Consider the following 25,600-nt stretch of genomic DNA (forward strand, 5'->3'; position numbering starts at 1 on the left):
CAGAGGGGTGCCTCGTGTCCAGGGCGGGTGCTGCCTAGGGCAGTCACTGTGATGAGGCGGCTCTGGGACCTCAGCTGGGTGTGGCTCTGTCTGCAGGACCCCCTGCCCTTCCACAGACTGAGCTGGGAGCGGGTGCTGGAGAATGGGGCGGGGCCACCTCTGACCCAGGCTGGCTCAGCAGGCTGACAGCTGGCCGGCCGTTCTGTGCGGTGGGCTGGCTGTGCCCTGTCGAGTGTTAGCAGCATCCCTGGCCTCTATCCACGGATGCCAGGGCACACTTCTGTCTGTGACAGTTGTGCCTCGGACATTGCCACACGCCCCCACTGCTCTAACCGGCGAGAACAGCCACAGCAGGGAAGTGCCATCGGGGTGTGGCCGACGGACCTGGGGGATTCGGTGTTGATTCTGATCGTCTTCAGGAGTCCCCACCTCTGGGGACGTCCCAGAGACAGATGGTCCAGTCGTGGCCTCAGCTTGCAGACAAGACCCAAGAGGCTCAAGAGAGGCAATGCCTCATGTGGGCCTCAGAGCCAGGCCAGGACCGGGGCTCCCCGGGTCGGGGGGAGGCCTGTGACCTGCACAGCCTGGCCCCACTTGCCCGTTTTACCAAGACCAGGGCACTTGGAGGGCTCCATGGCTGACACCCTAAGGCTACTGAGCTGTCCTGGGGATGTGTGGGTCAACCTGAGTGTGCGTGTGAGCACAAGTGTGCGTGCAAATGTGTGTGCAAGTACAAGTGTGTGCAAACGTGTGTGAGTGTGGGCACAAGTGTGTGTGAAGATGTGTGCATGTGAGCACAGCACGTGCATGAATGTGTGCACATATGAGTGAATGTTTATGTGCATAGGTTGTGGGTGTACTTATGCACATGTATGAATGTGCGAGGGTGAGGCTGGGCATGGATGTGTTTATGAGTGCATGTGTGAATGTGAGTATGGGCGTGTATGTATTTGTGAGGGTACAAGATTGTGTTTGTGTGTAGTTGTGTGTGCACTCACTCACACACAAGTACAAACAAACAGCAGCCGAGACCTGGTCCTCAGCCCAGTGAGGGCTCCTGCTTGCGCAGGAGTGCGTGCCCTGGGGCGTGCACACCACACCAGACTCCCACGGTGCTGCCGGGCCGTCCACTCCGCATGGACTGCTTTGCCCGTGGATGTGCAAAGAGTTGGGGTGGCACCGACTGCTGCCCCTGATGTTGCTGCTCGCGAGGAGCCAGAATCGTTGGGGCCCCTGCAAGGGAAGCCTTGAGTCTTGAGAGAGGCCTGGTGTTTGAGGGGAGGCAAAGCCAAGCATGGACCCCGTATGTGAGCTCTGCCTCCTGCCCCCTTCTCTGTTGGGAGGACAGGGGGGTGAACTGCCCACTTCCTATTGCCAGAACCCGGCTCATTGGGGCGGGGGGGTTGGGAACTGCCACCCTGTGTCACGGGTGGACACGGAGCCAGGCGGCCCTGTCCACCTGTCTGCAGGCAGAGTCTCCAGTGCCTGGTGGCAGGCGTGGTCAGAGCTGCGTGTCGGGGCTGGGGGTGAGATCTGTGCAGCTTGCCTTGTCACGCTCATCACTTCCACTCCCAAGGGCAAGGGCCAGGGTGAGGGTGATGGGGGAGGCAGCCTGTTCCCAGGGTTCCTGACCTTGGAGAGCTGAGCCCTGCCCTCTCACTGGGTGACAGATCTTCAGGTCACGAGTGCGGTCCTGGAGTGAGAGCATCACGGGCTGAGAAAGTGGGGGGACAGTTGTCGTCCAGACCCAGGCAGTCCTGGCTTTGGACCCAGTGGCCTCTCAAGAAACTTTTACACGAACTCCAGTTCCTTTTAATTAACGAAAACTGCAATGCCCCGGAGAAGACACGTTCGCTCATCTTCTGACTGAGTTAATTGAAAGGTTCAGAAAGTCTCCGTTAATTACCACTTACTCTCTGGCGATTTCCCCGGCTCCAAGTGCAGGACTCTCTTGATTCAGCTCTTCGTGTTCCCGCGGCGGAGGGAATCCTCCTCAGAAGGACGCAGAGACACAAGGGCAAGGCCATGTTCTGTTCACCTTTGACTCCACACGGCCTTGCCCGTACTGCGCACTCGATAAATGTTTGCTGAATCCAACGACAGTGAATGGAAAGAGAGAGTGGACGAGCTGCTGTGTGAGAGGGTGGGGCTCAAGGCCAGGAATAGAAACGGTCAATTTTGAAAATCCGTTTTATTGAAGCATAATTTAGATAAAGATAAAACCCTTTCGATTTAAGGACGTGATTCAGTGAGTTTTGATAGTCTGTGGACTATCGCTATCCCCCCAGGAAGTCCCCTGCGCCCCTTGTGGTCAGTCCAGCTGTGCGCTGGAGCCGGCCCGTGGCCGGGGGAGCCAGGTCTGCATGGCCCTCATTCCCTCTCAGTTCTTACTGCTGATTTTGGAAAAGGCGTTTTAAATGTTGATGAAGTCCAGTTTTCATTGGTTTCTTCCTTACGGTTCATTCTTTTGGGGTCCTCTCTAGGAAATATTTGCCCAGGTCATGATCACAAAGATTTTCTCCTTTGTTTTCTTCTAGCACTTTTGTGGTCTTAGCTGTTACTTTTTGATTATGTTCCATTTCAAGTTGATTTTTGTGTTGATATGAAGTAAGGGTCCAGGTTCTCCTTTCTCTCATTCTCTCTCTTTCTGTCTTTCTCCCTGATAAAGAGGGACCTTTCATTGTGATAAGTCCCTTTTCATTCCTCCCTCCCCCTCCTCCTCCTCCTCTTCCTTCTCCTCCTGTGCGTGGGCATCAGTGCGACCCAGCCCCGCATCCTGAAATAACTGTCCTTCCCCACTGAAGTTCCTCGGCACCTTTCTTGAAAGGCCATAACCATGGGCCTTTTTCTGGCCTCCATCCCGTTTCATTGATCTGTATGTCTGTCTTTACACCGACCGCGCACTGTATTGAAGACCACAGCTCTATAGAAAGTCTTGAAAGCAGATGTGTTGGCCTCCAACGTGGTTTTCCTTTTCAGGCTGTCTGGACTGTTCCAGATGTGTTGCCTTTCCGGGTGTCCGTTAGCATCCCTCTGTCAGCTCCTAAGAGAAGCTGGCTGATCCTGATTGGGGCGGCCCTGAGACCCCTGATCCATTCAGAGAGAACGGACCTCTGACGGTTGGAGCTCCCCAGCCCACGAACATTCCGTGTCATGACATGTATTCTGTCGTGGCGTGAAGTCTGCCTTCGTTTCTGTCAGCACGCGGTACAGTTGCCACCGTATAGGCGTTGCACATTTTCATCTATCCCTACATATTTCATGTTTCTTAAATTAATTGTTACATATTGACCATATCCTAAAACCTTGCTGAACTCGCCTATTCCAGTATCTTATTTGTAGACTTCCCAGGGTTTTCTATGCCACAGTCATGTCAGTGCTGAGTAAAGACATTTTTAGTTCTTACTTCTTACACATTCACTGCGCTGTCTAGCGTCTCCCGCACCCTGGTGAACAGAGGAAAGCAGACATCCTTGTCTTTCTCCTGGGCTCAGAGAGAGCGTTCAGGATTTCACCAGGACGTATAATGCCTTCTCTTCCTCGTGTGCTGAGTTTCTTGTTTGTAAATCACTAATGGTTGTTGAAGTTTGTCGAATGCGTTTCCTGCGTCTGTGGGGGGTGGTCACATGCTTTTCCTCCTTTACTCAGCCGATGTGGTCAATCGCATCGATTGGCTTCTGAACAGTGTGCCAGCCTCGCATTGCTGAGTCCGGCTTCCTCCTGCCTCACCCACGGTCACACCTGCACTCGTTAGGGACACGGCCGTAGGTTTTCTGGTCTCGTCACCTCCGGGTCTGGTGTCGGTGTGGGGTCTATGCTGGCCGCAGAGCAGGGGCGGAGGGGGCTGCTCCCCCTCTGTTTTCTGAGAAAGCCGGGGTGAGGCGGGGGTTCTTTCTCCATGACGTGCTTGCTGGGGTTCCCGAGTGAGGGCATGGGAGCCTGGAGTTTTTGTGGAAGGTTTGAACACACATTCGGTTTCCTTCATAGATATGGGGGCTTCAGGGTTTCCAGTATTCTCGTGTTACTGTTGGTCATTTGTCTTTACGGAATGGAATTTGTCCATTTCACGGAAGTTGTTGAGTTGGTCGATATAACTGGGTCTTTTCCTGGTAACGTTTGTAGGGACGCCTCCCTTGTAGAGCAGTATTTTGTGTTTTCTCTCTTTTTCTTGTCTATGATGACAAGGAGCGGATGGTCCAGCGCTCTGGGTTAGTCTGTCTCTTCCTTTCCTTCTGTCTCGCTGCGCCTCCCACACCTCGCCTGCTCCTGGCTGCGCTCACATTGAGCAGTGAGGTCTTTTCATCCTTTTATCGCAATGAAACGTCCCTCTTTATCGCGGGGAATACTCCTTGCCTTAAACTCCACTTGATGTTCATTTGGCCACTTATCTTTCTTTCAGTTCGTATCTGCGGGATATATTTGTTTTCACCCCATCTGTATCTTTAAATGGGAAGGAGGTCTTTCGTAATTAGCATATAGTTGAGTGTTGCTTTTTAAAGTCCAGTCTGAAAATGTCTGCTTTTTAATTGGATGGTTAATCCGTGTACTTGAATGTGCATATTGATGTGTTTGAGTCTGCAATCTTGCTATTCTTTTTATTTCCCATCTGTTTGTTTGTTTTTGATCTTAGTTATTTTATTTATTGATTTGGGAGAGAGTAAAGAGAGACAGATACGGAGATATTTGTTGTTCCACTTATTTATGCATTCATTGGGTTGATTCTTATATGCGTCCTGTCTGGGGATGGAACCTGCAACCTTGGCATATCAGGATGATGCTCTAACCCAGTGGTCGGCAAACTGCGGCTCGCGAGCCACATGCGGCTCTTTGGCTCCTTGAGTGTGGCTCTTCCACAAAATACCCCGGCCTGGGCGAGTCTATTTTGAAGAAGTGGTGTTAGAAGAAGTTTAAGTTTAAAAAATATGGCTCTCAAAAGAAATTTCAATCGTTGTACTGTTGATATTTGGCTCTGTTGACTAATGAGTTTGCCGACCACTGCTCTAACCAACTGAGCTACCTGGCCAGGGCGCCATCTGTTAATTGTTTATCATTAATCTCCCCATGTTCGAATGCGAGGGCTTGAGGGGCTCACTGTTCACCCAGCGCTGCAGGCCTGTGCTGTACACTGGACTCACCCCGTCTCTGGGACAGGTGGTCCGGCTGCAGCCCTCCCGCTGCTCCCCTGCATGGGGATGGCTCTGCAGCCCCGGGGCTGCCCTTCCCGTGTTCTCCAGGTGAGCTGCTGCCTCCTGACCTGCTCCAGCCTGTTTTCTGGCAGCACCTGCCGGGGCCCTGCAGATCCTGCGGGATAGCAGGTGCGTGTGGGGGGGGGGGGGGGGGGGGGGTGTCCTCAAGCCTGTCTGGTGGAAGTCTCTTTACCGCCGTGTCCCTGTGTCGGCGAGATGCCTCCCTTCAGCTGGCCCGTGGAGGCTGAGCTGTGGACACCCTCAGGGCCTCAGCAGCAAGTCCTGGATTTCGGAGAATCTGTGACAGGGAGACCCCATTCTGCAGCCACATGGACAGGGGTGCTGTTCTGTCTCGGCTCCTCTGTCACCTCTGAGCCCCCTTGTCCTTTGGCTGTGGTGGGGAAGGTGTGGGGCGGGGCGGGGCCTGGCAGACACAGGAGCAGTCTGGGAGTGGGCTCCAGCAGAGCGTGGGGAGAGTGGGAGCCATCTGGGGCCGTGGGGAGGGGAGGTGGGCGGCGACAGCTGACGGTTTCACAGTCACCCCGCAGCAGAGCCAGACAGCCCCCTCAGCCTCATCCGTTCACTTCCTCACGCAGCGCCTCCACGAGAGCCCCACGGCTCCCCCTCTTCCCTCCAGTGGCCTCAGCTCTGCCGCAGGCACCGGCCCGCCCGGCTCCTCCAGCGCCTGGGAACAACTGCCTGCTCCCATTCCCGCCCACCCTGCCCCCGATCTGGGAACGCTGCGCCCTTGCCTGCCTCCTCTGCACCCACGGAGCACGGCGGCCCTTCTGGAGGCCAGGTCCTTCCCCACGGCCCGGAGCCGGCCCGTCAGGACGCCCGCTGGCCCGCCCAGCAGAGCCCGTGCCCTGGGTGAATTCGTGTACAGGTGCTGCCTGCAGTTGGTCACAGAGGGAGCCCACCCCCACCCCCACCCCCACCCCCACCCCAGACGCCAGCGCCTGCTCAGTCTCTGCTGTGGAGTCTCAGTGACAGCCTGTTTTCTGGCAGCACCTGCCGTCCGGCCTGCTCTGTCCCTTCGAGTGTCCCCTCTGGCTTACCTTTGTCCCTGAGGCCGCTGGCCCGCGGGTCACCCCGCCTGGGTGAAGGGAAGGCCTTCCCGGGGCTGCCTCCACGGCTAGGCAGTGAGCACGGAGCCCTCGGCGGAGAGGACCAGGTGCCGCCTATCCCAGAGGCCTGTCCCGCCCCGCCCCGCCCTGTGGCGCCCACCTGTGCTGCCCAGGCCTCACCCTTCCTCCCTGGCGGGGTGTCCGTGTTGGCAGTGGTCCCCTGTGGGGGAGCAGAGGACGTGGGGTCCCTGGGCCCAGCGAACCCGGCACAGGGCCGGCCTCTTCAGACCTCAGCCCCGAGAGGAGGCACAGGGGCTGAAGACGACGCGCCCTCCTCCACTGGACGGGACCAGTGGTGGTCACGTCGCCCATCCTGGGCCTTGTCCCAGGAGCACCACTCCTTCCCTGCCCTCTGGTGACAAATAGGACACTGGGGAAGCACTCCGCGGGCTCCGTGCCCAGAAGAGTGGCGGCTGGGGGCGGGACATGAACGGATGGCCCCTGGTCCCCTCGGGGGAGCGGGGATCAGGATGCTCTGTGCTGCCTTTGCTTCCTTTCGTGGCGAAGCCTGTGGCCCTCAGTTCAGTGAGCAGCACAGGCCGGCCGGCAGGTGCAGGCTGGGTAGCTGCCCCTCCTGGGAGGAAACTGCCAGGAAGCTGCTCAGAGGGGGTGGGGGGTTGGGGGGACCGTGGGCTCTGTTTGGAGGCTGCGGGTCCTGGCGCCTGGGGAAGGTGACACGGGAGCCTTTCTGTCCGGGCTGGTGGCCTGGCTCTGCCTGGGGACACGTGGCCAGGGAGGGGACGGCATGCGTCTGCCTTTTTCTGGGGCTCCCGGGTGGGTGGTTCTGCGAAGCCCAGAGGGAGCAGTGAACGTGGCGCCTCCAAGTGGTGCTCCGGGTATTCTGAGCGCAGCCCCAGCTCCTCCCGAGCCCGGCGGGCGCAGAGCTGCATGGTTAGCGCCTCCCCACCGCCCACGCTGGCGGCCCTGTGGGTGTGTGGACGGTGGCTGAGCCTCGGCTGGGCAGGGAAGGAGAGCGTGGGCCCAGAGCACGGATCTCCCGTTCAGGGTTGGGGGAGGGGGTGCGGGGGGAGGCGGGAACAACCTTCTCCTGGAAACTGGATTCCTCTAGGGCGGGGAGGAGGCTCCATCCTCCAGCCCCTGCTCAGAGCTCAGAGCTCAGACCACCTCCTGCCTCCCGGGGGCTGAAATACTCGTGTGGGAGGAGCCCCGACATCTCAGTGTCTCCCTCGAGGTCTGGGGGTGTCTCTGCTCCCTGAGCCAGTTCCGAAGGGCTTCCAACAGCCGACAAAAACCATCTCACCGGCTGCAAAGTGGGAACTTCCCGTCTGCAGCCGTCATCTTCCTGGAGCCACGTTCTCAAAGTGACACTTCCGTTTCCTAGACAGTGTTTTCAGGCCTTTCCAGGCTGAGCTCCAGCACCACGTCCTTGGGGGCGACAGGAGGATATACGTTGTTTTAAAGCCATTCATGCCCGGCCGGTGTGGCTCAGTGGTTGAGCATCAACCTATGAACCAGGAGGTCACGGTTCAATTCCCAGTCAGGGCACAGGCCTGGGTTGCGGTCTCGATCCGCAACAGCTGATCAATGATTCTCTCTTGATTGATGTTTCTGTCTTTCTCTCCCTCTTCTTTCCTCTCTGAAATCAATAAAAATAATATATATTTTAAAAAAGCCATTCATGTTAAGCTGGAGAAACATTGGTCCAGGCCCATTAAGACAAGAGTTGGAAAATGGGTTTCTTTTACCCAGAGGAGGAGGTCTGGCAACGTAAATGAGGAACCACGGGCTGTCTGTGTTTATACCTCATTGAACAGGCTTTTTTAAAATAGAGAAGAATAGAAAGTAGACAGAAGCTGGCCCTTCATCTCACGCCCGGGTAATCCCTGTTGGCATAAAACAGGAATCGTGACAACGTTAGAACAGTCGGAGCAGCGGGCAGTGGAACATCAGGGCCCATCACACGTGTGTGTGCCATGTCTACATATGTGCTTCCCATGTAGTCTCCTGTCTACACAGCAGGGATCTCCATACACAGGTTATTCCTACTCTTCCAAGAGCCTCTTTGGGGTATTTCCCTGTTGGCACACAAATCTCTCTGGCATTAATGTCCACACAATACTCCATCTTACACCAGGAAGGGGGCGATGCGACCAGCCCCTCGTCCCGCTCACCTGGGGTGTCTTGGGGCTGTTTTGATTTTGAATTACAGGTCGTGAGCGTCGCCTCACGTTGATCTTGATGAATTTTGTGTGTGTATCGATGGTGGAGCTTCCCAGCAGCGGCACCGGCGCCCTCCAGAGCAGTGCACCTGACCGCCGACAGCTGGCGCCGGCACTCCCAGCAGGCCCGGCCCCCACCTGCCCAGCGCCTCCCGCACGGCGTGGAACAAGCCGTTTTCTTTGCAGAGTCACGCTGGTGTCTCCTTGTCACGGTGACTGACAGCTGCACGTTGGGAGGGAGGTGGCACGGTGTCACGTCTGATTTACTGACGCGTGGGATCCGCCCCTGCCTTTTCCGTGGGATTGGCTTGCTCGCTAACTTGTGTAGGTTTCTTGTAATTAAAGGAAGTGCACCCTCACTTGTTATATTTATTGCAAATACCTTTCCCCAGTTTGTAGTATTTTGATATTTTTTAATTATTTTTTCTCTGTGCGAACGTTTTATGCTTTTTATAGGGTGACATCCACCCTCTGACAGGCCTTCCTTGGGGGCTCCTGGGGTTTGTTTCCTACTTGGAAAGGCCCCCCCTTGTTCCAGAATTACAAATAAATTCACCGTCCTCCGTTTTTTAAGAACTCGCGTGGATTCACTGTATGTGTGAGAGGCCCAGGAGTCCCCAGGCCGGCGGGCCACCCAGTTCTCGGTGACCCCTCTTTGCCGCCCGGCGGAGGCCGCGGGCTGGAAGCTGGACTGGTTCTTCAGGCTCCGAGGCCTCCTCCTCCGAAGAAGAAACCTGCTCAGGTCGCAGGAGAGGTCAGACCCCAACGTCCCCCAAGGCCCAGAGCCTGCCGGTGGCCCCAGCGAGCCCCCAGCCTGGCCTCCTCCCTGCACGGGGCATGGCGGGGCTGGCCTTGAGGTCTGTGACGGCTGCTGTCTGTGCTCCAGCCTCTGGACGCAGGGTCAGCCCGGCTCCCTCCCCGGCGGCTTCGGGGAGAGCGGGCAGGCCTGGCCACCCTGTCCCATCACCCCGTGGTTTTGTAGCCTGGCCAAGGCGCTCCTCCTGGAAACCACAAACCTGGGCTCCCGCGGGAATGCGGACTTCTGGGCTGCTCGGGCCTCCTGACTTCTATTTTTAGAAACACGAAAGAGAACAGAAGTCTTAGGCTCCGCCTCCAGATAAGGCCTTTCCTCACTTCTATTCATTTTGGCCTAAAAGAGACCCACCCGTTTTCCAGGAGGAGAGGTCAGCCCGCAGAGCTGCAGGAGGGAGCCGGCATCTCCGCTGTTACCCTGGAGACGGGCATGTTGGCTCTGCACTGTGGGGATGGGGCCCTGTCTGGGTCGCCCAGGAAACCAAGCCAAGAGTAGGAACACGGCATGCTTTGTGTGTGGCATTCTCAGAGAGCACGCAGGGCCCCGTCGAACCAGCTCAGGCTGGAGGTCCCCGTCCCGTGCTGGGCGACACCCAGAGGGCTGAGTGCAGGCTGGTGGGTGCCAACACAGGCCAACCCCAAAAGCCTCAGCTTCCTGGCACCTCATGGCTCTCCTTAAAACTCTCCTTTTTAATCCTCCCCTGAACACTTTTCCTGCTGTCTCTGTGCTGTTTCCCAGCGGTACATCTGCCGCCCAGTCTTCTGTGAACTGGAAAAATCAGTGACCAGAACATCATCCATCAGAGAAACTGCTCAGCCCCGAGCGAAGGTCTGAGCGAGGCCTCGGGAGCTGGCCCGAGCTGCAGGGCGGTGTCCTGGCTCCGGCCTGCCCCCAGGTCCCTCCCAGCCTGCTTCCCACCCGAGAGGGAGGCTGCAGCCCCAGGGAGGCTGGGGGGCGAGTGTTCCAAAGGCTGGGCGTCCCTGCAAATGCTCTTTCCCCGCAGAAGGTAGAACGGCGTTGGCTCCTTCCTCACACGGTGCCGGCGAGGAGGGGAGACTGTGGTTGGCAGCTGGCGTGTCTCTCACGGACGGGCTCGTTGGAGGGACTTCGGGGGGAAGGGACTGGACTGACGGAGCCCGGGAGGAGGGGCTGCAGGGAGGAGGTGACCCAGAGCCCAGCCATCCAGGGGGAGGGCCGGAGCTCGCAACTGCGGGGCGCTGGCCGCTGGCCTCACGGTCGGTCGTTGGGTGATGCCATGGTATCTGACTGTTGAAGGAGATGTGTCTGAGGAGTGGGAGGTGGAAAGAGAGGAGGGACGTGAGAATCTGCTGTGATGTTGGAGGGAAATCATGGCTGTCATGGGCTTCCATGGTGTTCGGGTCCCCCTCCACGGTCCCATCCTTATCACTTGTTCATGGCACCAAGTCCAGACTCTGCGGAGCCAGGTCAGGCCACAGCTCCCTCAAAGGGCAGGGAGCGAATCCCCCGTGCCCCTGGCCCCTTTCACACAAGCCCAGTTCACCTCCTCCTTCCCGCTGGGCACCCGGTTTTTCCTGTGGGCGCAGCATCCCACCCCCACCCCCAGGACTGTGTGAACGGATGCGGGCCCCCCATGGAGGTGGTGGACCTGCCCTGATGGCTGTCAGGCTGTTTAGTGACAACAGCTCTTAGGAGGGGAGGGGGCGGCTGTGAGGTGTCGGACTGGGCCCTGTTGTGTTAGGGGCTGGGCCCTCTGGGGTTGGGGGTCGTGGGCTGGTTTCCTAGGGTCCCCGTCATGGCTGTCACCTCTGATTTCCTTCCTCTGAGGTGCAGCTGCCCCCTCCCCAAAGCTAGTGTCCGCAGAGACTCAGTGCTGGCCAGCGCTCCTGGAGGGGGTGGCAGCCTGGGGGCAGGTCCCGGTCTGCGGTGGCCCGGAGGGGACTGAGATGTCTCAGGGCCCGCCCTGCCCCAGTTGGCTTTTCCCCAAGTTTACTGGGCAGACGGGACAGTGCCAGGCGAGGCTCCGTGCGGCTGCGGGCAGGGACAGGCCGCTCTGTCGCCAGGCGCCATCCGGTTCCCAGGCCTCGGGCAGATGTCAGCGGAGGTGCGGCCTCCACAGCCTGGGAAGGGCTTGTCAGCATGCACTTCCTGCAAAGCCAGCAGCTGGGCGCGATGTATTGATCTTTAAATATCGACTTTCCATTAAAAAATATATGCAGATCTTTTCCAAGAAAAGGTCTGAAATGAAACCACGCGCTCGCTGTGAGGTAGCATTTAAAGTAGTGAGTTTTCCTAACCGCCCCGCCTGGCTTCGTTTTACCCAAATGCAGGACGGGACCCGGGCAGCTGCCGTGTGTGACACAGACTGCATCGGCTGTCAGCCGGTCCCCAGGCAGGCAGAGCCCCCACCACGGGCCGTCCCTCTGCCTGGGGCGCTGGGACCACAGGAGTCGTCCCCTCCCCCGAGTCCCAGCCTGGCAGCATCAGAGAACCCAGGGGTGGGCAGGCTCCGTGCGGCTGGGCAGGCTCCTCTGGGTGGTGGGGGGGGGGGACGGGGGAGGGGAGAGGGGGGCAGTGCCGGGTTATGGGGTCTCAGCCCACCATGTCTCCCACCTCTGCTGTCCTCTGGCCTGTCATGCCTGATGACCCCTCGGGCTTGGAGACTGATGCCACTCTCTGCATGGACCCTGGTTCCAGCCTGAACATGCTCCTCATCTTGCAAACGTTCGGACTCATTCCACGTTCTCAGCATCTCACAGTCTCAGCAGCTCAGTGACTGAGGCCCAGCGCCCGGTCAGGAATCTGCTGGGAGGGGGAAGCCCAGTCGGCCAGGGGCTGGGTGGCGCAGGGGTGGGGCGGCGGGGCTTTCGATCTGCCCTTTACTCTTCACTCATTCGCTCCTCACTCACTCACAAGCCTGCACTGGGTGTGGGGAGGGGGAAAGAGCTCGGGCTGCAGGGGCACTTTGCTGCCCCCCCCCCGCCCCCCTGACATCACCGCAGTCACCCCAACATGGATCTGCCAGGGACTCTCTCTGAGCCTGACCCTCAGAGCACCTTTCAGGACAAGCAGCGACTCTCCTGGTGGAGGCTGCGCTGCGGGTGAGGCCGTGGTGGGCACAGGAAGCGTCCCATTGATTTGTCTGGAAGCCTTGGGGGGCGGAGCAGACAGGAGCTGATCTTGGTGAGGCTTCTGTGGGTACATAGGACGTCCGTGATGGTGAACGCTCGGTGTGTGGGTCGGCCGCCCCACCTCCGCATGGGGAGACGAGGGGCGCTCCCAGGTAGAGGGGTGCTCCCTGGTAGAGGGGCACGGTGCCAGCTGGGGTCTGGTGCTCTTGATTGGTGAGCTGACACATGGGAGAGACACTGCACTCTCCTGAGCTCAGGAGCGGCCTTCATGCCTTTGGGGATAAATCAGTCCGTCAGCCAGAGGCCCAGCAGCCAGCATATGCATGGAGGAGGTGGCGCTTAGCAGGGCAGTGGGGGTGATAAATGGTTGTGAGGCCCCATGCTCGCAGCCTCCACACATTTTTCCCAAACACCCTCCCTGCCCCCGCAGCAGCTTGCAGGACTGCCTGAGGTCCCCCCCCCCCTCTCTCTCTCTCTCACACACACACACACACACACACACACACACACACGGCTCAGTCAGCAGCATCCAAAGGCCACATTTCTTCCCACAGCTCAGAAATTGCCGGGATCTCAGCGAAGTGTAAAGGCTCCAGGTGGGATGCGTCTGCCAGACCTGTGGCTGGGCAGTCAGTGCACCCACTCAGACAGACCGTGTGCAGGACCTCCGTGCCCCACCACTGTGCATGCACCATGCACACAGATACAAGGACACATGCACACACAGGCAGAGAGCTGCACCCGCATGTACACACAGGTGCAGGCACATGCATGCACAGAGAGCCGCACCCTCACGCACACACAGGCGCAGGCACACATGTACACACATAGGCAGATAGCTGCACCCACGTGTACACATAGGCACGGGCACACACAGTGTGATCTGAGGTGTACCATTGGGCTCCAGAATAAAAGTGAGTTCTGTGCTGTGTAAATTCTCCCATCCTGGTCAGGTTTTAAGGGACCTAAAAGGAGACCAGGGCCTGCACTCGGCACCCTGCTTCTGAAGGGGGTGCACGGCCCCCTTGCGTGGCTGATTTGCTCTGCACACTGAGCCCGCGGTGCATTCATATTGACCAGAGAAGCCACGCGGGGGAGAAGGGGCAGGGAAGGCTGGGGTGGGCTGGACGGCCCGGACATGTGACGTTCGGTGGGCACCGCTGCTGGGACGGTGAGCGGAGATCAGCGATTCTGCATTGGTCCGGGCTGGGCCCCAGGCTGCGCACGGGCCGTGCAGGGTGGCTCAGGTCACTGTTGACGGAGCAGTCTCCGGATCAGCCCGCTCCCACGTGTGCTCCGCCGCTGGCTGGCCTCCCGTGGCTGCTCCAAGCGGCAGGAAGGGGGAGGGCCTTGGCGCTGCTGCCTTCACCTCACCCGGCCTCGCTGCCCACTCGCTGCACAGTGACGAGTGCAGAGACTCAGCTGTGGCTCCTCTCGCCTGTCCCCACAGCTCCCCCACCCCTGGCCTCACCCCAGGCCCAGGCTGGCTGAAAGGCCTTGTTCCGAGTCTGGGGCTCCCCTCCCCCGGCTCTGCTCATAGGGTGTGATGCTCACGTGACACTCTCTTGGAGCCTTTCCTACCGGCTGAGCCCACTCGAACCCCTGTGCCCAGAAGCATGCCTGACCAATGTGCGGGAGCCCGAATTCAGGGGGCGGGGGCGCTCTGCTCCCACCGGCAGCCCAGCTCTCTGGAGGCGCTGGGGTTGCTGACACAGCCACCCTCCACCCCCGGGAGCTGCCAGTTCTCCGGAGCCCACTCCCTCTCTCGCTTCCTGGCAGTCCATACCCTCGGTGAATCTTGCCCTGTCGGATCCATGGCTGGGCTCCCCACATCGACCATGAGCGCCCGGGAGGCACACGCACCCCAAAGGTGGGGCTCACAGGAGCAGGGCTCCAGGCAGTGCTAAGGAGGGAGGGGCTCAGAAGGCAGAGTGAGGTTGGGTCGGGCGGCTGAGAACAGCCGGGGGGGTGGGGGGGGGGGGGGGAGGTGTGAGCAGGAACGAGGTGGGTGGCACCCAGCAGTGGGGTCTGCAGAGGGAGGGCTGCCCACCTGCACGAAGACACAGAGGCCTCCCAGAGACACAGCCTGCCCGTCGTCCAGGGTGCTCTTCCCTGACCAGTCCCCTCGCTGCAACCCCACTTCAGGGTTTAGGGCTCAGCTGCTCCACAGGCCTGTTTCTCCCCCTCCTTCTCCCCGGCCCCCTCCACCCAGCTCCCGGTCCTCGCTGCTCTCCAGTCCATCTGGGTGCCGGGGGCTGGGTCCAGGGCTGAGGCAGGGGCGAAGCGGCTCTGTGGTCCTTGAGGTCTGTCCCTGTGGGAGGTGCTGGGGGGAGCCAGCCAGCGGGGGGCCTTGGACAGCAGGACCCCTCTGCCATCCTGCGCCGGGTGACACCCCGCCAGACCAGGAGGAGCTGGGCCTCAGCGGCCGGAGATGCTGCGCTGACCTGGGCTGGTGCCTTCATCACTAATTTATGAAGGTTTCTGGTGCCGCCTGTGGCGGTCATTGTGAAACACCGGAACTCACTTCCAGGCTGTTTTAGACCAGGCAGGATCCGGGATGAACAGTGGTCGTCTGGGAAGTTGCCGCTAAACGTGTTTTACGGGCCGAAGCTTTACTGTAAGCAGACGTGGGGGGGGGGGTGTCTCCCCGAGTCCCACAGAGTCCAGCCTGGGACAGGAGGCACCCACGCCTGCTGGCCCGGTGCATTCCTGGCGCCAGAAGACAGGATTGCTCTGGAACCCAAACCCAGAGGCCTTGGCTCTGCCTCTTGCCTGGTGCAGGTCTGGGCTGTGTCTGTTTCTCAGAAATGACAGGTGCTGGCCTTGCTCCTGCCCTCGGGGCAGGCTGTGCTGGGAAGGGGCCCGTGATGCTGAGGGCCGGCCTCAGGACTGCCTGGGGGCCTATGGTTGGGGACACAGGTGAGCAAGCAGGCGGGGTGGTGAGCGCTCTGCGGGCACAGGGTGCCAGGAGGGGAGTGGGTGCAGAAGCGTCCCAGATGAAGGGAACAGCAGGGTCCTGCAGGGCAGGGTGCTGGCCGGGCTGCGATGGCAGCTGAGGACAGAGCCCCCTCCCAGGCTCCTTCCAGCTCAGGTGGCTGCTTGGACCGCCAAGAGGCTGTCCTTGACCTCACGAGGCTGAGCCAGGGCCCCGGGGCCCCGGGAGCACTCGGGCACAGATGCCTGTCCACGCGGGCTGCTGCCCGCCCTGACTGGGTGGCGGGTACCTGGCTGGGTCCTCCCGGACCAGTGGGCAGCACACGTCATGCTCAGCCAGGCTCCCTTGGAGGCTGAGGAGTCTAAGGTCAGAGGCCAGAGCCAACACCCTCTTCCCCACTTTGACATTTGACCTTCCTGCCCCAGGGGGGAGGAGGGGAGTCTCAAGACATCCTCAGGGGCCAAGGAACCCCTGGGTCAAGGTCCCTGTGAGGGGGTTGAAGTTCAGGAGAACTCCACCCTCTCTTCTGCCTCGAGGGTCCCGAAGTCCTTTACCGAGCCTGTGCCGGACTCTCAGCTCAGTCTTCTCATCTGTAAAGTGGGCGCGTTCACCCCTCACTGCACTGCTCTGAGAAGGAAACGCGATAAGGACATGAGGACTCCTCCGAGGACAGGTGGTGAGCAGGTCAGGGCCCTGGCGTGTCTTTGAGGTGACCATCTGGTGACCTCCCCTCTGCGTGCAGGTGTCCTGTTGACCCAGGTGGGCTGGCCTGTGCGCCCCAAGGAGGTGGAGTGGGCCCTGTGCCGCCTGTGAGGACCCCGGGCAGGACCGACCACAAGCTCTGCAGAGGGCAGGCCAGGGCCAGGCGCTGACTCTCTTCCAGAGTTTTCTGGGTCATCAGATGTGACTTGCCACATGTGATTTATTACAGCTTTCTCCCGGGGGACAGAGGGGCTGGGTCTCCCGGGGATGCTCTGGGGGCTGGGCCTCTCCTAGGTGATGGGGTGGGGGTGGGGGAGAGGCAGGCTGGGAGGGAAAAGTCAGGCGGGTTCAGGTCTTGCCCCGTGGCGGTGGGCAGCTCACCTCCCACAGGCTCCTGCAGACTGTCTGGGGCCCCCAGGTCCCCGGCTCTGAAGGCATTAAGACCTGGGGAGGGGGGTCAGCAGCAGGTGGCCCTCTAGGCCTCGGGGGGCGGGGGGGAGCCCTCATTGTGTCACGGGTAACAGCAGCGGTGACTCACCACTCCGCAGCGGCTCTATTTTTACCCTCCCCGGCCCGTCTTCCCTCTTGCTTTCCTCGTTGGGGGCAGCTTTTTGTCTGTTTTGAGAAAGGCCTGGCTTGTGAGGGGACCGCTCTCCGCCGCACCTCCCAGGCCTCCAGCTGTCCCGAGCGCTGGGCGCTGAACTCCAAGTGGGACGCAGGGCCGAGGCGGGCACCGAGGAAGGACAAGGCGTCGCTCTGTTTTTCGGGAAAAAGTGCTCAGACATGACCCACATTTCCCCTGGGTTTTGTGGTACCTGCAACAGCAGCGTTGAGTTCCTGGGTCAAGGTCGGCCCGTAACACCCTGCTTCGACCCCTCCCCTCGCCCTCCAGCCCACCTTTACCCTGAGCCTGAGATTGTGGGACCCACGACACAGCCCACGTAGAGCGCCCTGTGACAGGGCCAGGGCCCCGGGGTCACAACAGGGCCGTCCGCGGCATGGCCTCCAGGAACGGTCTGTGTGTCTCCCCGGGCCCGCGTCCGTGGGAGCCTTGGCCCCACTCTGGAAAGAGCTCCCTGGCTTCTCCTGGGGGCTGGCTCTTGAGCTGGGGTGACACACTCCAGAACATTGTTAGATGTCCCCCGGAGGGCTGTGTCTGGGCTTTGGCCTGAGCGCTCAGACAAGTGGTGAGGAGGTGGCTCCAGGATCAGGGGGCTCAGTTCAGGGGCCCAGAACCAGACAGCAGCCCGCAGCAGGACGTGGCCGGGGTCTGCGGGGCCGGGCAGTGTGTCAGCCCCGGGGGGAGAAGTAAAACGCCTCCACACGCCCTACTTTCATGGCAATGCTGTGCTCCCAGCACTGCGAGATGAAAGCCTTCCCGGAAGAGGAAACGTCCCTGAACGGCTGGGTTTACGTGTTCGTCTGGCCCCGGAGGAGCCGCGCCGTGCCCACGAGGCCGTGCAGCAGAGGGTCCGTGGAGGCCGAGCGCCGGCTGTGCCATCTCCCTGCAGGCAGGACACCCGGACACACAGACAGGCTTCCTGCTGCTCCGGCTCCTGGCAGAGACCCAGGAGTGTGTGTGTCGGGGGGGGGGGGGGGGGGGAGACTGTTGGGTTGAATCGCCGCTTCCTTCCACCCACCCTGCAATTTTGGAGGCGCACCTCCAGCATCACACAGCAGCAGGCGTCGCATGTAAGAATTCGGCGACTGATCATGTCCACCGCTGTGCAGGGACTCTGTCTCACAGCCTCATCTCTTTGCCCGAATGCCAGCTTCCCAAATGACTCCCTGAGACCTTGTAAAAAGTAGCAACCCCCTCCCGGCCCCGGAGGCGGGAGCCGTGTGCTGGCTTAGCGTCTGTGCCCACACTCGCGTGTCCCCTCCAGGAGTCCCCGCCCAGGGTCGGTGACAGGCCTCGCCTGTGGTTCCTGCAGCCTCCGACCTTGGCTCGCTCCCGTGCTGGGGCCCAGCCTCCCAGACAGACCTGTGGCCAGAGCCCTCTGTCAGACAGCCAAGGTCAGCCCCAAACGGCCCAGGAGGAGCGGCCGCTTCCCTGACAGGTTTGGGTGTTGGAGGAACTCAGGGTTCAGGGGGCTCCTGGTGCCCCCTGCAGGACAGCAGGGCCCAGTGAGGCCGTGGGCCTGTCCCGGATGGTGGAGGGTCAGAGGGCAAGAGGACAAAGGCCCCCAGGACATGGGGGGGGGGAGGGAGTAAAGGGTTTGCTTGTGGGGCTTGGGGCTAGGACCCGAGGCTTCGCATCCACGGGAATGCTCACAGTGTGAGGGTGTGGGGGGTAGAGACCTGGGTGGGAAGAGACCCGCAGGGTGGAGACCTGGGGGCACAGCCAGGCTGGCCTGGGCCCTGGGCGGAGCCGGCTCCCTGTCTGGGGGGCTGCCAGGTACCGAAGGGCAGAAGCCTGTGCCGTTGAGGAACCCCGTCTCCTGTGTAAGGAGAAGGTGTCTGGTTCTGGACAGAACTGGGAGCCCTGAGAGCACATTTCAACCCGTCCACGCCGCGGGGAAAGCTCGTGAGCGTCTTGCTGTGATTTCCACGGACCCCTTTCTCCAGGAGGGGCCCACTGCCCAGGAAGTCGGCAGAAATAAGAACTCCTGTGGGTTCTCATGGGCCTTGTGGGCCGCGCCTCGGACAGGCCGTGTCCCAGAGATTAATCCTGGGGCGGGGCAGGCTCCCCTCCAGCGCATCCAGCGACCCCTCGGGGCAGACGCCCCCAGGAGACTCAGCAGGAGGGTGAGGCGTCCTGCCTCGGAGGCTCTGGGCTGCCCCGAGAGTCCCAGGACCTCCTATTTGTGGGTCCTTTTTGGTTGGGAGCAGCCTTCATGGGGGGCCACTGGGCACAGAGGTTCATGCCATTCTGTCTGTAGGTGGGGCAGCCCAGCCTTGCCCCACCACGAGCTCTGGAAGAGGGGGCTCTACGGTCCCCCTGGGGCCCACCCCTCTGCCTTGGTTTGAGCCCTCCCCACTTTGCACAGGAGCCACGATGACGCCCACGACTGAGCGGCGGGGGCCGGGCGGCGGCTTGTGGTGGCACAGGGCCTTCTTGCCATGCCCCTCACCTGGCATCCCTCTGTTTTCCCCACAGTGACCTTCGACCACTTCCAGATCCTGCGGGCCATCGGGAAGGGCAGCTTCGGCAAGGTAAGGCGGGGCCTGGGGGGCCAGGGTGCTGGACGTGGAGGTTGTTGGAAAGTCTTGCTGTAAATAACACGGTGATGAACATCTTCGGAAGAAAGCCTCTTCGTTTCCCAGGGTGCTCTCCTAGGCCAGGGGAGGGGGGTTTCACCAAAGGGCGGGATCCAGCAGGTTTGGCAGGAGACACTGGTGCCCGTTGAGACATCCGGTCAGTTCCAGACCACCTGCCTTTGCGTGAGGCACCTGGGACCTCCAGTTCCAGAGTCTTCCACTTCCCTTGGCTCCTGCTCCTTGAAGACCTGGAGACCGAAGGCTGTGGGGACCCTTAGAAATGGCTCTGGGCTATCTCTCCTTGCGAGGTCTCCCCATGACTCGAATGGGGGGCACAGCGCTGGCTGTGCAGCCCGTGACTTTGTGCATCAGTCCTCCTTCCGTTGGAGGCCTTTGTCTCTGATCTGATTGAATTTCCTTGGCCACGAGGGAGCCCAGCCCATTTCTCACAGTCCTCACCTCACCCTGATCCTCTCTACCAACCAATCGTGTGAGCAGTGGCAGGTTTGCTGATTGGCATTGCAGGGCAGCGCTCCAGGGGACCCAAGAGCTGGGCAGGGACTGCCACCCTAGGAGGGTGGGGATTTGAGAGCAGCTGTCATGCACAGGGGCTTTCTGGCTAAGGGGTCCTCTCCTTCGTTCCCCAACAACTTTCCAAGCCTTCTGCTGCTCTGAGCCCTGGGAAGGTGGGGCTGGGGTTGAGGACGGTGACACCCCCTGCCCAGGTCATGGCTGGTGTGGGATGCAGGCATCCGCACAGGCCTGTAGGCCCCCTCCCTGCCGTGCTCTGGGCTGGGTCCCGCCTGCTCTCAGAAGGCGTCTGTGCCCAGCGCACGTGTCCCTCCAGAGACTTACATCCAGTCACTTCAAAGTGGAGCCTGCAAGGGCCGGATGGGAATCGGGCAGCGTGCTGACGCCCTGTGCCTCCAGGTGTGCATCGTGCAGAAGCGAGACACGGAGAAGATGTACGCCATGAAGTACATGAGCAAGCAGCAGTGCATCGAGCGGGACGAGGTCCGTAACGTGTTCCGGGAGCTGGAGATCCTGCAGGAGATCGAGCACGTCTTCCTGGTGAACCTCTGGTGAGCCCGCCCCGCACCTCGGAGGAGACACCGCTGCTCCCCGCTCCCCTGACCCTGGGACCCCTGGCACCCCAGCCCCTCCTCCCTCTCCCCAGCCACTCACGGTCCCCGGCCCCAGGGGCCCACCGCACCTGCGTTCCTGAGGGTCTCCCCCGCCTGCAGAAGCCTGTGCTTTCCCACAGAGGAGGCCTGTGGCCCACAGAGTTTCTGGAAAAATGCCAGTGGGGGAGACTTGGGGGCCTGACTGAGTTTCCTTCACAAAATGGGCCCCAAGACCAGCCCTAGGAGGTGGGGACCTGCAGTCCACAGCAGGTCACCCTCCTTCCTCCCTGGGAGTACTCCTGAATCCTCCAATCACCTTCTTCTGGGGGGGGGTGTGCCCTCTAATTCACTCACAGGTCGGGTGTGGTTCCCCAGGGCCCTGGGCATCTGGGTGCTCACAGGGCTGAAGAGGCGGGACGCTGCTCCTGTGGAATGTGGGGGTTGGGGGGTGACCCCCAGCCATGCATGTGCCAGGGCCTCCCCTGTTGCCCACAGGTACTCCTTCCAGGACGAGGAGGACATGTTCATGGTGGTGGACCTGCTGCTGGGCGGGGACCTGCGCTACCACCTGCAGCAGAACGTCCAGTTCTCCGAGGACACTGTGAGGCTGTACATCTGCGAGATGGCGCTGGCCCTCGACTACCTGCGCAGTCAGCACATCATCCACAGGTGCGCGCACACCTGCCGGGACTGGGCAGGACTGGCCGCAGGGACACGCCGCCTGCAGGGTGCCACCTTCCGGCAGAACCCGACAGCTCCTTCGTGCTCTGCCCCAAATTTGCCCGCAGACCTGCCCCCAGGTGTGGCTCTGAGCCAGCCCCACAGCTGCATCTCTGATGTCCACCTGGGGGCAGATCCTACCCCAGCAGCCCCAGCTGGGCCAGGCACACAGAGCCCTTGGATCCCGGGGACCCCGGGGTCTGGCCACGTTGGGGCAGCCTTCACCTGGTGAGTTTAACTGCAGGATCCCATTTGGCCATCTGCCATATCCCTGGGGAATTCAAACGAATGTTAACAGTAGCTTAAAGCAGATGCAGTTAGGGAGATAAAGCTGCCCTCACAGGACAAGAAAGAAAAAACTCACTGTGTGGTTTATTATAAAGTCAAATGGCTGTGATTTTAGCATGTCTGCCCGGGGATCTCTGTTATCTGCGAAGGCCCCAGTCCACAGTCTGTGCAGCTCGGGGCTCTGGGAGAGGGTGAGCCTGGGCAGTCGGGGTCCCCGGGGCCCGCTTCTGTCCTCTAGGGACTTCGGCTCCCTCTGTGTCCACTGCTGTCTGGTCCAAAAGGTGGTGCTGGAGGCAGCCCCCAGGAACCAGAGGGCTGGTCTGCCCAGCTCCATCCGAGTGTCACCAGGTGGGGAGGGGGCCTTAGGCCCTCAGTCTTCCAGGGCCCATCTCAGGCCTCTTGGGCCTCTGCTGGCTGGAGGTCTCTCAGGGGAGCCCCAAGCCCTGCCAGGCCGGGCAGGAGCAGGAAGGATGTCTCCCCGCTTTCTGCTCTTTCTGCAGAGACGTCAAGCCCGACAACATTCTGCTGGACGAGCAAGGTGAGCAGGGGCGCGAGGCCAGCGAGGGGTGAGTGCCCCTGCCCTCAGGGCGCATCTCCGGTCCTTTGGACCGCGGTGCTGTCCTCTCTCCTCGCAGGACACGCGCACCTGACCGACTTCAACATCGCCACCATCATCAAGGACGGGGAGAGGGCGACCGCACTTGCTGGGACCAAGCCGTACATGGGTGAGCGAGGCCCCCGCACCCACCTGCCAGCCGCCGACTCCCATGTAGCCTGTGGCTGGTGGGCAGCTCACTTCCCTACAGGCACAGAGCGGCCATGTACAGAACAGCGTGTCTGATCCGTGCAGAAGACTTAGTGACACACGAGAGGGTCATGGGTGTGACAGTGAGCTAACCTGGCGCGCACGCAGGCTGTGGGACCTGGACTTGAACCAGGTGGTCTGTGGGGAAGGATGACAGTGGAGGGCGCTTCCCGGTCAGCTCCGGCGGCAGCCTGGTTTCAGGCCCCATCTTGGGGGGCCAGCCCTGGGGCCGGGTCAGGGTGCTCAGCCTCTCCTTCCCTTTCTGGAAAGCTCCGGAGATCTTCCAGTCTTTCGTCAACGGTGGGACCGGCTACTCCTTCGAGGTGGACTGGTGGTCGGTGGGGGTGATGGCCTACGAGCTGCTGCGTGGATGGGTATGGAGCTCCTCGGCCCCAGGCTCAGCCCCAGACCCCAAGCCGGCGGTGACCCCCAGGGGCGGCCCTGGTGCCCTGGGGAGGGAAGAGGCTGCCCCACCCCAGGTGTTCAGGGACATCTGCGCTCCCTTTCCGTCAGCGTCCGTGAGGCCACGCACGCTGGGTGGGCGCTCAATGCCTGAGGGAGTGCTGGAGGGGGTCGCTGGGGTTTCCCAGGCAGATGGTAGGGCCTGTGCACTGGCCTCTGGGCATTGGGCCTGGAACTGTCCTTCCTCATCCTTTGGTGGGGGCTCCGAGGGACCCCACCCCGAGGAAGGCAGCTCCGCCTGCCTCTCCAGGACCCACCCATCTGGCCCTGGGAAGGACATGCTTCCGTCAGGCCTGGTCCGCGCCTCTCTGGCCAGTCCCTCGGTGGAGGTGCGGCCTGGCCCACGCACCTGCTTCTCCTCCTGGCTGTTCCCGGGAGGGGCCGTGCTCAGGCTGTGCCTGCACGGGGGTGGGTACTGCCGGGCGCTCTGGGTCACGGTGAGGCACCGGCACAGCGCTGCCTCCTCCCCCAGAGGCCCTACGACATCCACTCCAGCGACGCCATGGAGTCCCTGGTGCAGCTGTTCAGCACCGTGAGTGTCCAGTACGTCCCCTCCTGGTCCAAGGAGATGGTGGCCCTGCTGCGGAAGGTGAGCCGCTCCCGGAGCACAGGCCCGCCAGACGCACAGGGGGGTGTGGCATGGAGCCCTGGTTCGAGGGGCATCTGGTTCCGGCATGTCTGTCCGGCGGGCTCTCTGGCCGTCCGACTCTGTCCTGTAGTAGCCTGGCTGTGACTAATGTAATCCTCCCCAGCTGGTCCCGGGACACGGGTCGTCAGCCTGTCTCACAGATGCCCGAACTGAGATGCAGGCGGAGAAGTTAGCCGGTGCAGGTCACGCGTTGTGCGTGCTGGAGGGAGAGGGTGTGGGACTGGGTGCCCGCCCAGCTGCACTCTGGCCTCCTCTGCCCCTGTGCCTCCTCTTGGAGGCACAGCCAGTGCCTGCTGCCAGTGGCCTGGCCACCCCAGGAGCAAGCACAGAAGACCCCGGGAGCCCCTGCACCTCCAAGGCCTGAGCGTGTCTGTAGCAGCCCAGGGCCCTCAGCCTGCAGGGATGTGGGGGGCCATGGCATTGCCACCAGCATGCATTCCTCGGGGCAGGGGCTGGACTGTGGGGCCCCACTGTGCCTCCTCGGAGAGCCTCACTTTAAAGACCCTGGTGCATCAGGGCTCGGGGTGGGAGCACGTGCGGGACTTGTGAGGCCCCGAGTCCTGGCCTACAGGGTCCTCCTGGGCAGGCCCTGGCTCCTGCCCAGAGAGAGACCTTTGACCCTGGAGTGGTAGCCAGGCAGCTAGAGGCCTCTCTGAGTCCCTAATGGAGCCTCTTAACCTAGATTTCGCCCCACAAAACTCTGCCCATACCTGCCCAGGTGGTTCACAGTGGGACCTTGGCCCCAGAAGCTCTAGTAGGGAGTGGCGATGGTCCTCGCACCAAGCCCCAGGGCTGGTGAAGCCGCCATGGCCACACACACACACACACACACACACACACACACACACACCTACCTTAGGGCTGCAAGGGGCTGTGATGGCGGTAGTTACTGTCCTGCTGTTAGCCAGTCCGAGGCTGCCACCTGCTGGTGAATCTCAGCAGAACCTCCTGCAGACCCCATGTGCCTCTGCCTCCTTGGGCTCCAGGGGCTGAGCCAGACCCGCAGACTGAATTGTTGGGTGCCCTGGCCTGGGCAGGCCGCTCCCCCAGGGAGTGCTGGGCCTGGTCCCGCCGGGCTTCGGGCCGGGCACCATCTGATGTGGGCCTTGTTCCAGCTCCTCACTGTGAACCCCAGGCACCGTGTCTCCAGCCTCCAGGACATGAAGGAGGCCCCATCGCTGGCCAACGTGCTATGGGACGACCTGAGCAAGAAGAAGGTGGAGCCGGGCTTTGTGCCCAACGTAAGCCTGCACGACAGTCAGACAGAGGTTCCGGGGTGGCTGGCGGCACCCGTGGGTGAGCTCGGCGCCCTGTCCCTCCACAGAAAGGCCGCCTGCACTGCGACCCCACCTTCGAGCTGGAGGAGATGATCCTGGAGTCCAGGCCCCTGCACAAGAAGAAGAAGCGGCTGGCCAAGAACAGGTCCCGGGACAGCAGCAGGGACAGCCCCCAGTCCGTGAGTGCGGGGCCAGGGACGGGGTCCTCTCCATCATGTTACAGCATCCCCACAGACCCGGCAAGGATGCACTTCCTGCAGAGTCCCGAGACCTTCCTCCCACCTTTTCCAGCCCAGCCCCATCTTCTGCGCCCGAGTCTGCAGCTTCTCTGAGCCCCTGGCTTCCTTCTGAGCCTCTGGCTTGCCCTCTGAGCCCCTCACTTCCTCCCTGAGCCCTTCACTTCCCTCCCTGAGCCCCTCTCTTCCTCCCTGAGCCCTCACTTCCCTCCCTGAGCCCTCACTTCCTCTCTGAGCCCTCACTTCCCTCTCTGAGCCCTCACTTCCCTCCCTGAGCCCCTCACTCCCTCCCTGAGCCCCTCACTTCCCTCCCTGAGCCCCTCACTTCCTCCCTGAGCCCCTCACTTCCCTCCCTGAACCCCTCACTTCCCTCCCTGAGCCCCTCACTTCCCCTCTGAGCCCCTCACTTCCCCTCTGAGCCCCTCACTTCCCCTCTGAGCCCCTCATTTCCCTCCCTGAGCCCCTCACTTCCCTCCCTGAGCCCCTCACTTCCCTCCCTGAGCCCCTCACTTCCCTCCCTGAGCCCCTCACTTCCTCCCTGAGCCCTCACTTCCCTCCCTGAGTCCCTCACTTCCCTCTCTGAGCCCCTGTCTTCCTCCCTGAGCCTCTGGCTTCCCCTCTGAGCCCCTCACTTCCCTCCCTGAGCCCTCACTTCCCTCCCTGAGCCCTCACTTCCCTCCCTGAGCCCCTCACTTCCTCCCTGAGCCCCTCACTTCCTCCCTGAGCCCCTCACTTCCTCCCTGAGCCCCTCACTTCCTCCCTGAGCCCCTCACTTCCCTCCCTG

The 25,600-nt window shown here is 61.3% G+C and overlaps 1 protein-coding gene across 1 annotated transcript in view; it reads left to right on the plus strand.

Annotated features, from left to right (window-relative positions):
- The window catches only part of STK32C (serine/threonine kinase 32C), a 39,071-nt gene that overhangs the window by 10,823 nt on the left and 2,648 nt on the right, over window positions 1-25,600 (plus strand). Inside the window, exons 2-10 of the mRNA XM_054729039.1 lie at window positions 19,155-19,210; window positions 20,186-20,337; window positions 20,875-21,048; window positions 21,888-21,925; window positions 22,023-22,112; window positions 22,463-22,566; window positions 23,127-23,243; window positions 24,419-24,544; window positions 24,628-24,759. Of these exons, the coding sequence (XP_054585014.1) occupies window positions 19,155-19,210; window positions 20,186-20,337; window positions 20,875-21,048; window positions 21,888-21,925; window positions 22,023-22,112; window positions 22,463-22,566; window positions 23,127-23,243; window positions 24,419-24,544; window positions 24,628-24,759 (989 nt within the window). The remainder of the gene's footprint in view (window positions 1-19,154; window positions 19,211-20,185; window positions 20,338-20,874; window positions 21,049-21,887; window positions 21,926-22,022; window positions 22,113-22,462; window positions 22,567-23,126; window positions 23,244-24,418; window positions 24,545-24,627; window positions 24,760-25,600) is intronic.

Source organism: Eptesicus fuscus, chromosome 17 (assembly GCF_027574615.1).
Source record: "Eptesicus fuscus isolate TK198812 chromosome 17, DD_ASM_mEF_20220401, whole genome shotgun sequence".
In the NCBI taxonomy this organism is placed as follows: Eukaryota; Metazoa; Chordata; class Mammalia; order Chiroptera; family Vespertilionidae; genus Eptesicus; species Eptesicus fuscus.